Source organism: Bufo gargarizans, chromosome 3, assembly GCF_014858855.1.
Source record: "Bufo gargarizans isolate SCDJY-AF-19 chromosome 3, ASM1485885v1, whole genome shotgun sequence".
NCBI classification, from domain to species: Eukaryota; Metazoa; Chordata; class Amphibia; order Anura; family Bufonidae; genus Bufo; species Bufo gargarizans.
The window spans coordinates 186419925-186434285 of record NC_058082.1 but is presented as its reverse complement, the minus strand read 5'-3'; the positions used below and the strand labels follow the sequence as shown (position 1 = coordinate 186434285).

General features: G+C 46.6%; 1 protein-coding gene across 1 annotated transcript in view; it reads right to left on the bottom strand.

Annotated features, from left to right (window-relative positions):
- The window catches only part of GPC6 (glypican 6), a 1295998-nt gene that overhangs the window by 102158 nt on the left and 1179479 nt on the right, over nucleotides 1–14361 (bottom strand). The window contains exon 7 of the mRNA XM_044285536.1: nucleotides 2074–2103. Within this exon, the coding sequence (XP_044141471.1) occupies nucleotides 2074–2103 (30 nt within the window). The remainder of the gene's footprint in view (nucleotides 1–2073; nucleotides 2104–14361) is intronic.

The following is a 14361-nucleotide window of genomic DNA, read 5'->3' as shown; positions in this document are numbered from 1 at the left end:
AGGAATATACTATGGCCATGTCAGTCTGAAGATCCCACACATGCTCAGAGGACACCTCCTTCTGTCCAGTCCTCAGACTTTATTATCCACGATGAAAACAATAGTGAAGACTGGTGGGCCGTTCCTAACACTGAGCAAAGTTCCCAGGCCGCAGGTGATGAAGCTACTGTGAATTGAACACTTTGCTCCTCTGGAACACACTTTTCAGTCTCTGTTGATCTGTCCGACAGCTGGAGTGCTGCGTCCTTCCTGAGGTGTACAGAGAGAGTCTGCTGTTGTGGGACAGAGCTACAGGGACTATAAAGTGATTTTTCCTGGCTGCTGTCGGACAGATCAACAGAGACTGAAAAGTGTGTTCCAGAGGAGCAAAGTGTTCAATTCAGAGACATGTGACAGGACGGGTTACTCCTGTCAGAGCTCAACTATGTGGATGCCTGTACCTGCAATCTAGAGAGAGAGAGAGAGGAAAAAAACGCGCTGGGACAAGCAAGCGACCGGATCAGGAGCCAGACTGCACCTGCCTTCACGTGCTAGACCAAAGCAAGCAGCTACCTGCAGAACTGTGAGTGTGCACCGGTGCTAATCTGTGGTAGGACATAGAGCAGGAGACTTAGTCAGTGCATTTGAGAAACATTCCCTGGTTAGCAGGGGCAGACAGGAGAATATTAGAGGAGAGTAGCTTGCATTTTTTTTTGTGTTTGCTGTTTAGAGCGCATTTTGTTTGGATGAAAAGTTCAGTTATCCTTCCTGTACATCTTTGTAAACCTGTTTACACTGTTTCTGTCCTTTGTCAATTGCGCCTCTGGTGCATTTGCACAATACTGGTAATCTGATTTTATGGACGTTATATTTTGCCCTGTAATAAAGCCGGTATCTGATTCAGCCTCCTTGTCTGCTGTACTGTATTTGAATGCTGCCCTGCAGTCTTTTTATCCCCTGACCGCTACATCTAGTAGATGTGTATGTAACATACAAAGTAGTTAGCTATTGTATTTTATTGAGTAGGTTTGGAACACCTTTTTAGATCAATTGTTCAGGTACCAAAGTGGTGTAGGACCATGATCTGCATCAAGATCATCATCTGATAAACAGCCAGAACATTAGAAAATCCTGTGTGCTGTCATTTTAAATCTGGTTGCACACAAATGCCTCCAGGGCACCATATGCAGCAGAAGGCCCACAGCATGGCTTCGTTGCACAAGTGGCCATGCAGCGAATAAATGAAGTGAGACAAATTCAGGCAGGCCACGTAAACTGTGGAGATGCATCATCAACAGGGGAGATGCATCAACATAAAAAATATCAGATTCCGCCTCTTGTTTTTCATAGTCCCTTTGGAAATTGGAACTAGTGAGTTGATTGCCTTTCAGGGGCAACTACTCTGCTCTTCCTCTGTACCAGCTTTGACACACCACATCTCTCCCAATGTCTTTGCAAGACAAGGAAATCTCTGCTTGCTTGCCTGTACATATAAAATTGCACATTTTTGCACTGTCCCACTGAAATAACATGGTGAACAATTGGCAGATCAATACCCAGTGGGTATAGTGTAGGCTTTTCACCTATCAAACATTGTATGTGCTCATTGCTGCTCCATGCAAAACCATATGTCCATGATGAAACCACTTGTCTCAGTGAGAAGGAAACAAAATGAGAGGTTATGTGTTTCATATATAACAATCTGTTTTTATTCTCCAGACATTAAACGTCTCTGTATGACAGATGTGCACTTTGCCAATACAGGACAATCTGCCAAATTAATATGCAAAGTTGATAATGTTGTCCCTTCACTTCATTTACCAGTCAATTTCGAGCAAACATCTGGAAGAGCAGTTATTAGATCCCATCATTAACAAGAAAATAGCCATGTTTCCAGTAAATAAGACATTTATGATGGGATGAGCTCAACACGTCTTAGTAGCAGATGTTTATACGCTCATTAAAATCATATGATGTTTTCCGCTGTCTCTAATTCTTGGGAGGGTGGGGACTCTGGTACTTCAGAGTAATCAGATTTACTGGAAACTCTACACACATTACAACTCAACTGATACTGGATAGTTAAAACCTTACCCCGTACTGCATTGTCCTCCATATTGTCCTCTTTAGAAGCATGCAATGGATAAAAGAGAAGAAAATAAGAGGTTAATAGCAAATAATATGTCTATAGAGCTAAGCATGCTACATGTTATAACGCAGTGATGGCTAACCTTGGCACTCCAGCTGTGGTGAAACTACGACTCCCAGCATGCTCCATTTATTTCTATAGAGTTCTGAGAGCAGCCAAGCAAGCGGGGCATCTTGGGAGTTGTAGTTTTACCACAGCTGGAGTGCCAAGGTTAGCCATTAGGGATGAGCGAACCCGAACTGTATAGTTCGGGTTCGTACCGAATTTTGGGGTGTCTGTGACACGGACCCGAACCCGAACATTTTAGTAAAAGTCCGGGTTCGGTGTTCGTCGTTTTCTTGGCGCTTTTTGAAAGGCTGCAAAGCAGCCAATCAACAAGCGTCATACTACTTGCCCCAAGAGGCCGTCACAGCCATGCCTACTATTGGCATGGCTGTGATTGGCCAGTGCAGCATGTGACCCAGCCTTTATTTAATCTGGAGTCACGTAGCGCCGCACGTCACTCTGCTCTGATCAGTGTAGGGAGAGGTTGCAGCTGCGACTGTTAGGGCGAGATTAGGCAGTGATTAACTCCTCCAAAAGACTTAAGTCAGTGATCGATTTACAGCTGTGGATCATTAAACTGCTGCTATTCAATTGATCACTGTTTTTAGGCTGCCCAGAGCATTTTTCATTCACTTTTTTCTGGGGTGATCGGCGGCCATTTTGTGTCTTGTGGTGCGCCAGCACAAGCTGCCACCAAGTACATCCTACATATGGGGCAAGCTGTCACCAAGTGCATTTAACCATCAATAGTGTGGTTATTTTTTGGCTATATCCTACATCAGGGTCAAGCTGTCACCAAGTGTATTTAACCATCAATAGTGTGGTTATTTTTTGGCTATATCCTACATCAGGGTCAAGCTGTCACCAAGTGCATTTAACCATCAATAGTGTGGATATTTTTTGGCTATATCCTCCATATGGGGCAAGCTGTCACCAAGTGCATTTAACCATCAATAGTGTGGTTATTTTTTGGCTATATCCTACATCAGGGTCAAGCTGTCACCAAGTGCATTTAACCATCAATAGTGTGGTTATTTTTTGGCTATATCCTACATCAGGGGCTTGGCTGTGCTTGCTATTTTATTGAGGGGTGAAATACAATTGCCAAAATAGCAGTACCCTAAATCTGGTGTTTCAGCTGTGGCCAGCCAATTGTAATACTGTCTGCTGTCTGGCAAAGGATATATTTTTGTTCAGGGTTGAAATACAATTCCCAACTTAGCAATTTCCTAAATTAGTGGTTTCTGCTGTATCAGGGCTACTTTAAATCTATTCATTAAAAGGGTATATTAGATTCAAGGTGCTGATAGGGTCATTCTCAATAACTTCACACACACGCTACTGTGCAATTCCAAGTCTAATTCTGTCTGTAAACGTATACCTGTCACCCAGCGCCTAAATAATAGGCCTCAAATTTATATTCATCTAAATCTGTGGTTATTGCTGTGGCTGGTCAAGTTATTTAGTGTCCGTCAAAGCACAGTTTTTGTTCTGGGTTGAAATACAATTCCCAACTTAGCAATTCTCTAAATTAGTGGTTTCTGCTGTATCAGGCCTACTTTAAATCTATCCCTAAAAGGGTATATTAGATTCAAGGTGCAGATAGGGTCATTCTCAATAACTTCACACACACGCTACTGTGCAATTCCAAGTCTAATTCTGTCTGTAAACGTATACCTGTCACCCAGCGCCTAAATAATAGGCCTCAAATTTATACTCAGCTAAATCTGTGGTTATTGCTGTAGCTGGTCAAGTTATTTTGTGTCCGTCAAAGCACAGTTTTTATTCTGGGTTGAAATACAATTCCCAACTTAGCAATTTCCTAAATTAGTGGTTTCTGCTGTATCAGACCTACTTTAAATCTATCCCTAAAAGGGTATATTAGATTCAAGGTGCTGATAGGGTCATCCACAATAACTTCACACGCTACCGTGCATTTCCAAGTCTAATTCTGTCCGTAAACGTATATCTGTCATCCAGCGCCTAAATACTAGGCCTCAAATTTATATTCAGCTAAATCTGTCGTTACTGCTGTGCCTTTATTAGTGTAATACGGTACCTAAATAGATAGCCAGATAGTGCTAGGTGTCTGTAAGAAAAGGCCTGAATTTGAATTCAATACATTAGGCCAAATAATATTTTTCTTATTGTGGTGAACAATGAGGAAAACATCTAGTAAGGGAGGCGGACGCGGACATGGTCGTGGTGGTGTTAGTGGACCCTCTGGTGCTGGGAGAGGACGTGGCCGCTCTGCCACAGCCACACGTCCTAGTGCACCAACTACCTCAGGTCCCAGTAGCCGTCAGAATTTACAGCGATATTTGGTGGGGCCCAATGCCGTTCTAAGGATGGTAAGGCCTGAGCAGGTATAGGCATTAGTCAATTGGGTGGCCGACAGTGGATCCAGCACGTTCACATTATCTCCCACCCAGTCTTCTGCAGAAAGCGCACAGATGGCGCCTGAAAACCAACCCCATCAGTCTGTCACATCACCCCCATGCATACCAGGGAAACTGTCTGAGCCTCAAGTTATGCAGCAGTCTCTTATGCTGTTTGAAGACTCCGCTGGCAGGGTTTCCCAAGGGCATCAACCTAGCCCTTCCCCAGTGGTGGAAGACATAGAATGCACTGACGCACAACCACTTATGTTTCCTGATGATGAGGACTTGGGAATACCACCTCAGCATGTCTCTGATGATGACGAAACACAGGTGCCAACTGCTGCGTCTTTCTGCAGTGTGCAGACTGAACAGGAGGTCAGGGATCAAGACTGGGTGGAAGACGATGCAGGGGACGATGAGGTCCTAGACCCCACATGGAATGAAGGTCGTGCCACTGACTTTCACAGTTCGGAGGAAGAGGCAGTGGTGAGACCGAGCCAACAGCGTAGCAAAAGAGGGAGCAGTGGGCAAAAGCAGAACACCAGCCGCCAAGAGACTCCGCCTGCTACTGACCGCCGCCATCTGGGACCGAGCACCCCAAAGGCAGCTTCAAGGAGTTCCCTGGCATGGCACTTCTTCAAACAATGTGCTGACGACAAGACCCGAGTGGTTTGCACGCTGTGCCATCAGAGCCTGAAGCGAGGCATTAACGTTCTGAACCTTAGCACAACCTGCATGACCAGGCACCTGCATGCAAAGCATGAACTGCAGTGGAGTAAAAACCTTAAAAACAAGGAAGTCACTCAGGCTCCCCCTGCTACCTCTTCTGCTGCTGCCGCCTTGGCCTCTTCTGCTGCTGCCGCCTCGGCCTCTTCTGCTGCTGCCGCCTCGGCCTCTTCCTCCGCCTATGGAGGAACGTTGGCACCTGCCGCCCAGCAAACAGGGGATGTACCACCAACACCACCACCTCCGTCACCAAGCATCTCAACCATGTCAAACGGCAGCGTTCAGCTCTCCATCTCACAAACATTTGAGAGAAAGCGTAAAAACACCTAGCCACCCTCGATCCCTGGCCCTGAATGCCAGCATTTCTAAACTACTGGCCTATGAAATGCTGTCATTTAGGCTGGTGGACACAGACAGCTTCAAACAGCTCATGTCGCTTGCTGTCCCACAGTATGTTGTTCCCAGCCGGCACTACTTCTCCAAGAGAGCCGTGCCTTCCCTGCACAACCAAGTATCCGATAAAATCAAGCGTGCACTGCGCAACGCCATCTGTGGCAAGGTCCACCTAACCACAGATACGTGGACCAGTAAGCACGGCCAGGGACGCTATATCTCCCTAACTGCACACTGGGTAAATGTAGTGGCGGCTGGGCCCCAGGCGGAGAGCTGTTTGGCGCACGTCCTTCCGCCGCCAAGGATCCCAGGGCAACATTCTTTGCCTCCTGTTGCCTCCTCCTCCTACTCGGCTTCCTCCTCCTCTTCTTCCACCTGCTCATCCAGTCAGCCACACACCTTCACCACCAACTTCAGCACAGCCCGGGGTAGCAGGCCATTCTGAAACTCATATGTTTGGGGGACAGGCCCCACACCGCACAGGAGTTGTGGCGGGGTATAGAACAACAAACCGACGAGTGGTTGCTGCCGGTGAGCCTCAAGCCTGGCCTGGTGGTGTGCGATAATGGGCATAATCTCGTTGCAGCTCTGGGACTAGCCGGTTTGACGCACATCCCTTGCCTGGCGCATGTGCTGAATTTAGTGGTGCAGAGGTTCATTCACAACTACCCCGACATGTCAGAGCTGCTGCATAAAGTGCGGGCCGTCTGTTCGCGCTTCCGGTGTTCGCATCCTGCCGCTGCTCACCTGTCTGCGCTACAGCGTAACTTCGGCCTTCCCGCTCACCGCCTCATACGCGACGTGCCCACTAGGTGGAACTCCACCTTGCACATGCTGGACAGACTGTGCGAGCAGCAGCAGGCCATAGTGGAGTTTCAGCTGCAGCACGCACGGGTCAGTCGCACTGCGGAACAGCACCACTTCACCACCAATGACTGGGCCTCTATGCGAGACCTGTGTGCCCTGTTGCGCTGTTTCGAGTACTCCACCAACATGGCCAGTGGCGATGACGCCGTTATCAGCGTTACAATACCACTTCTATGTCTCCTTGAGAAAACACTTAGGGCGATGATGGAAGAGGAGGTGGCCCAGGAAGAGGAGGAGGAGGAAGAGGGGTCATTTTTAGCACTTTCAGGCCAGTCTCTTCGAAGTGACTCAGAGGGAGGTTTTTTGCAACAGCAGAGTCCAGGTACAAATGTGGCCAGCCAGGGCCCACTACTGGAGGACGAGGAGGATGAGGATGAAGCATGGTCACAGCGGGGTGGCACCCAACGCAGCTCGGGCCCATCACTGGTGCGTGGCTGGGGGGAAACGCAGGATGATGACGATACGCCTCTCACAGAGGACAGCTTGTCCTTACCTCTGGGCAGCCTGGCACACATGAGCGACTACATGCTGCAGTGCCTGCGCAACGACAGCAGAGTTGCCCACATTTTAACGTGTGCGGACTACTGGGTTGCCACCCTGCTGGATCCACCGTACAAAGACAATGTGCCCACCTTACTTCCTGCACTGGAGCGTGATAGGAAGATGCGCGAGTACAAGTGCACGTTGGTAGACGCGCTACTGAGAGCATTCCCAAATGTCACAGGGGAACAAGTGGAAGCCCAAGGCCAAGGCAGAGGAGGAGCAAGAGGTCGCCAAGGCAGCTGTGTCACGGCCAGCTCCTCTGAGGGCAGGGTTAGCATGGCAGAAATGTGGAAAAGTTTTGTCAACAGCCACAGCTAACTGCACCACCACCTGATACGCAACGTGTTAGCAGGAGGCAACATTTCACTAACATGGTGGAACAGTACGTGTGCACACCCCTCCACTTACTGACTGATGGTTCGGCCCCATTCAACTTCTGGGTCTCTAAATTGTCCACGTGTCCAGAGCTAGCCTTTTATGCCTTGGAGGTGCTGGCCTGCCTGGCGGCCAGCGTTTTGTCTGAACGTGTATTCAGCACGGCAGGGGGCGTCATTACAGACAAACGCAGCCGCCTGTCTACAGCCAATGTGGACAAGCTGACGTTCATAAAAATTAACCAGGCATGGATCCCACAGGACCTGTCCATCCCTTGTGCAGATTAGACATTAACTACCTCCCCTTAACCATATATTATTGTACTCCAGGGCACTTCCTCATTCAATCCTATTTTTATTTTCATTTTACCATTATATTGCGGGGCAACCCAAAGTTGAATGAACCTCTCCTCTGTCTGGGTGCCGGGGCCTAAATATATGACAATGGACTGTTCCAATGTTGGGTGATGTGAAGCATGATTCTCTGCTATGTCATAAAGACTGATTCTCTGCTGACATGAAGACTGATTCTCTGTTACGGGACCTCTCTCCTCTGCCTGGGTGCCTGGGCCTAAATATCTGACAATGGACTGTTCCAGTGTTGGGTGACGTGAAGCATGATTCTCTGCTATGACATGAAGACTGATTCTCTGTGACATGAAGCCAGATTCTCTGTTACGGAACCTCTCTCCTCTGCCTGGATGCCGGGGCCTAAATATATGACAATGGACTGTTACAGTGGTGGGTGACGTGAAGCCAGATTCTCTGCTATGGGACCTCTCTCCAATTGATATTGGTTAATTTTTATTTATTTTATTTTTATTATAATTCATTTCCCTATCCACATTTGTTTGCAGGGGATTTACCTACATGTTGCTGCCTTTTGCAGCCCTCTAGCTCTTTCCTGGGCTAGCCTTTTTAGTGCCGAAAAGTTCGGGTCCCCATTGACTTCAATGGGGTTCGGGTTCGGGACGAAGTTCGGGTCGGGTTCGGATCCCGAACCCGAACATTTCCAGGAAGTTCGGCCGAACTTCTCGAACCCGAACATCCAGGTGTTCGCTCAAGTCTATTAGCCATCACTGTTATAACGGCATGATCTTACCTACAACCATCAGATATTAGAAGTCATTAGTGTGAATACACAGGGCAGCTGGACACAGATGTCTGGTTGCTATGATTAAGCCTCATGCACACGACAGTGAATTATAGCTGTGTGATGGCCGTCTAAGTAACGATTGTCACACGACCATTTTTAGCACCAATAAAAGTCTATGGGGCTATTCACATGGCCATTTTTTTAACGGCCAGTGAATAGCGTCCGTCAAAAAATAGGACATGTCCTATTTTTGGCCGTTTTCATGGTCAGATGGACCCATTAAAATCAATGGGACTGTTGTTAACAGCTGATTGACGGAGTGCACCCATCTAATGGCTGTTAAAAACGGGTACACTTTACCCAGGAGGGGTTAAAAAAACCCTCACCTCATCCACTCACAGTGCGGCAGTCTCTTTTCTCTTCAGGACCTGCCGAAGGACCTGCTATATGCGTGGTGACGCAACCACGTGGGAGTGCGCAGTGATGTCATCGTGCACCTTTGGCAGGTCCTGTTCAGTGAAGAGAAAAGAGACTGCTGCAGCGTGAGCAAGTGGATAAGGTGATTTTTATTTTTTTGTAAAATCAACAACAACAACAAAAAAAAACATGGGCCATTATGAGGGCTTTATTTAAACCATGGGGGAGATTATTTAAGATGGGGCCCTACATTGGGGGCATTATTAAAGCTGCGGACATTAAGAAAATAATTCCTACACTATGACATTATTTAAGATGGGGGACTACATTGGGGGCATTATTGAAGCTGGAGGCGGTAAAAAATAAATCATACACTATGGGGGACATAATTTTACCAGGAGGCCTACATGGGGGACATTATTAAAGCTGGGGACAGTAAAAAATAAATAAAAACATCCTACACTATGGGGACATTATTTTAGCTGGAGACTTACATGGGGGTATTATTAAAGCTGGGGGCACTATAAAAAAATGATTTACACCTTGGAAGACATTATTTCAGCTGGGGCCAAAATAGGGGGCATTATTAAAGCTGGGGGCAGTAAAAAAAAATTCTTACACTATGAGGGAAAATATTTTAGCTGGGGGCCTACATGGGGGCATTATTAAAGCTGGGGCAGCAACAAAAAAAAGAATCCTACACAATGGGGGACATTATTTTAGCTGGGGGCCTACCATCCTGTGGGTGTTCTCAGAAGGGTGGGTCTAGAAATAACTGTCAAACAAATTCATCCATTTTTCATGTCCATTTTTAACGAACATGAAAAACTGATGCAAAACAGATGCAAAACGGACATTAAAAACTGACACACGCCCAGAAAATGGATGCACAAACTGATGCAAAATGGCCATGAAAAACTCGTGTGCATGTAGCCCTAGGGTGGGTTCACATCACGTTTTATGCTTCCGTTTGACTGTACACGGGAAAAAAACGCAGCACACCACATTCTTCTGTCCTGCACAGTCCAGTGAAAAATAAATTATATATTTATTTTATTTTATTTTTTTTACAATGGAACTCTATGTGAAGCCACTGTATGGTATCAGTCTGAGGCATCCACTTAACATATATGTTTTTTTGTATACATTAAACGGAAAGGGAAATGTGATGTGAACCCAGCCTTAGGGGTCATGCCCACGAACGTAAGGGCTCTGTGCCTGTGCTGCGGACCGCATACGGCGGTTCTGCAATACACCGGTCACCAGCAGTGTGCATACACTTGAATGGGTCCACAAATCTGGAGATGCGGTGCGGAAGCATGGATCGGAACCCCATAGAAGCACTACGGAGTGCTTCCGTGGTGTTTCTGGCCGTTCCTACGCACCACAAAAAAGTAGTGCATGTACTTTTTGGCGGTGCCCGTAGGATGCGGATCACGGACTTCATTCAAGTGAATGGGTCTGCGATCCGCATGCGGCTGTCCCACGGTCGTGGGCATGAGCCCTTACAGAGCTCCACTGGCTTTTGAAATTCTGGGTTCTGCTTGATGACCTCTAGAATATTAGCAGCTCCTGATTATAGCTTGTCACACACAACTTTTTCTATCCTAAGCCTATTGCCACCCGCTAGTCACAGAACTTTGCAGGGCTTTATGAATAGGCTTGTAGCATTTTAAGGGATGCAACTCAGGCACCGTAGAATGTATGTGAATGGGCTTTACCAAAATCCCATATGCATGCTGCAGACTCAAATCTACAGCATGCCATATCTATTGCAGATCCCGCACTTGCTATGCAGTGGGTAACATCAGCAACACATGCATATTCACAGTAGATTGTTAGAATAGTCTAACGCAGTGATCGTTTACCTCCGGCACTCCAGCTGTGGTGAAACTATGACTTCCAGCATGCTTCATTCAGTTCTATGGAGTTCTGAGAACCGCCAAGCAAGCGTGCATTTTGGGAGTTGTACAGATGCAGTAGAGTTAACACACATGCTTCCTGAGTCGTGTTATCTAAACTAAATGCGTTAAGAAAACACCTTCAATTGCTTTTAAATGGCTTTTGTTTCAAGATAACACGAGTTTGTGTGTTAACCCTGCTACATCTGTAGTTTTACCACAGCTGGAGTACCAGAGGTTAGCCATCACCAGTCTAAGGTCTCTTTCACACGAGCGTGATTTCCGCGCGGGTGCAATGCGTGACGTGAACGCATAGCATCCGCACTGAATCCTGACCCATTCATTTCAATGGGTCTGTGTACATGAGTGTTGTTTTTCACGCATCACTTCTGCGTTGCCTGAAAATCGCAGCATGTTCTATATTCTGCGTTTTTCACGCAGCCCTGGCCCCATAGAAGTGAATGGGGTTGCGTGAAAAACGTATTGCATCCGCAAGCAAGTGCGGGTGTGATGCGTTTTTCACTGATGGTTGCTAAGAGATGTTGTTTGTAAACATTCAGTTTTTTATCACGCGCGTGAAAAACGCATCAAAACGCATTGCACCCGCGCGGAAAAAACTGAACAACTAAACGCAATCGCAGACAAAACTGACTGAACTTGCTTGCAAAATAGTGCGAGTTTCACTGAACGCACCCTGAACGCATCCAGCCCCAATCTGCAACGCCCGTGTGAAACCAGCCTAAGGGCTTTTTCACACGAGAGTGTCCCTTGCAGGAATCATGCCTCGTGCGATAGAGGGATCATGTGTTCTGGACTTAGGAAGCGCACATCATTATGATGATTGATAACACTGTGCCTCTGCCTGACCTTTCTGTAACAGAATCACACTGACAGCTTTATGTCAGGAAGGTCCCACAGAAGCACAGTCTTATCAATCATGATAATGCCATGCGCTTCTGTAGTCCAGACCGCACACTCCCACTCTCACATGGTGCGTGACTCCTGCAAGGGGCACACTCATGCGAAAGATCCCTAAGGCCTCATGCACATGGCCATATTCAATGGGTCCGCAATCTGGAGCTGGGGGGCGGAACCGAGGCACTGAAGTCCACGGAAGTCCGTAGTGTTTCTGTCCGTGCCTCCGCACTGCAAAAAAATAGAACATGTTCTATTTTTTTTACGGTGCGGAAGAATCACGGACTTCTTGATCCGTCCTGGCCTCCGCATGTATGTTACCTGTGCATTGAGGACCGCAAATTGTGGTCCCCAATCACGGAACGGCCGCACAACAGTCGTGTTCATGAGGCTTAAGGGTGTTATCACACTCATCAAATGGAACCAGTTTTGCAGAGCACGGGTAACAGCATGCACGTTTTACCACCTAATGCTGCGGGTTTGCAGTGCAGTATTGGCAGCACATCTTCTACCAGTGAGTGAGTGCCTTTAGCAGCCATGCAACCAAAAACTGAAGTACACAGAACACATGGTAAAGAGTGTGCGATAATTGTGTGGTAGTGTGGCACAATACCAATGCCACCTGGTATGTGTGAAAGCACTCTAACTGTAAGCCCTTGGGTTGTCCCCTCATTAGGATTCTGTTTAGCTGTTTCAGGGAAAGATAGCCGACTCTCATCTGGCAAGTCTGCTCGTCATCCAAACTCTCGAAAACCTGGGTGACAGACAACCCAAGTGAGCTATAATGACATCGTTTTTGTTGTCACCCAGACTTATGACAATGAGGTGATTGATCAGAATATTTAACAAATGCTATGAGAGGACAACTCAAGGACTATACTAGAGGTAATTACACATTAACACTTCAGTGACTACTTTGACTAGAATCGTTTTTAGCAAATCTGTGTATCTGGTGAGTTCATAGCCTTAAATTTTTTATTTGTTGGGCTAAGGGCGCATTCACACGACCGTAGTGTTTTGCGGATCCACAATTTGCGGACCGCACATGGCCGCCACTATCATAGAAAATACCTATTTTTGTACGCAATTGTGGACAAGAATAGGACATGCTCTATATGTTTTGCGGGGCCATTGAAATGAATGGGTCCGCACCTGTTCCGCAAAATTGTGGAACGGATGTGGACTCATTCATTCGGTCATGTGAATGAGCCCTAAGGCTAGATTCACACCAGCTCTAAAATGTTCATTGCCGGAAATCGCTGGAGCACCTCGAGGCCCCATTAACTATAGTACACAGTCTGTTTCCGGCATCAGTACCGACTTTCAACCTGACAAATACCGCTGCAAACAATGTTTTTTTGTCCGGCTAAATCCCGCCAATAATGCCAGAAATAGGCCAGATCCCTGTCAGGTCCCATTGTAGTCAATGTTCTCCAGCAGGGAAAGGTATCTGGTTATGGCAGATATGTTGAACTCCGGAATTCTGTTCCTCTATCAGAACAGCCTGCCAGAATATTTTAGCTCTAGTGTGAAACTAGCCTAATCTACAGATATTGGTGCAGTGCAGTTTAATAACTGGGCTTTTCATAGTATCCCTGATAACAAGAAATGCAGCCTTCTCTTGGTAGACTAGTCCCAGGCATTGCTGGTCTAAGTGTGCCTAGCAGCTCTGCCATGTAGAGGGCACCCGACTGTCATCTGACCCACAGAGGCAATGACATTGCAGCTTCCTCTATTCTATACTCAGTGCACAAAACCAGATTAGGCTCCTTTCACGTTAGCGTTAGCAGGGTGCGGCAGGCTTTTCCGGGGGAACAGCCTGCAGGGGACTTCTGGCGGCACACATGGGCTAGCGTTAGTACGGATACGGCTGCCTGCCTGCCGGACCCCGCTAACGCTAATGTAAAAGTAGCATTTGTGTATCGTGTGAAGTGAACCCCAAAACCATTGCTATTTACCTCTAATCAGATCCCATATTCTGCCTCTGATGCATGTTATGGCACCTTATTTTGTACATGAATTGCTAGAGTTGCACTTTCCTCCTGAAGTCAATAAATCCGCTACCCAGATGCTCATATTAATAATCAGCAGGTATATGCTGAAGATTTATTTCACACATCATAGGAGCTGCACTTGTTTGCGGTGATTTATTTGCTGTAGACATCGATTAGTAAATAAGCAACTGCATTTTTAATGACATAGAATCATGGTGATAATTATACCTATTACCGCTAATGCGCACGGACTAGACATGGAAGGAAAGTCTAGGAAATACAATTTTAATAAGGAATAAAACTTTTAAAGAGTAACTACCATTTTTTTCTTCTAAGCCTTAGGGACAGAGATATGGAACATTCTTCTAATGTGCTTTATTTAGAGAACTTGTAAATTGGCCCTAAATTGAGTTGCTATGGTATATCTGTCTTCACAGTACAGGGCAGCGCTGTCTGTGAAGATAGCTGGGGTTAATTCTTTTTCCCTCACTGCTCACTCCTATATAGAAGTGAACATAAGTACTATGGGGGTCACTTACTATCAGATATACGCCAGATTGCAGCGCAAAAGTCCGGTGTCA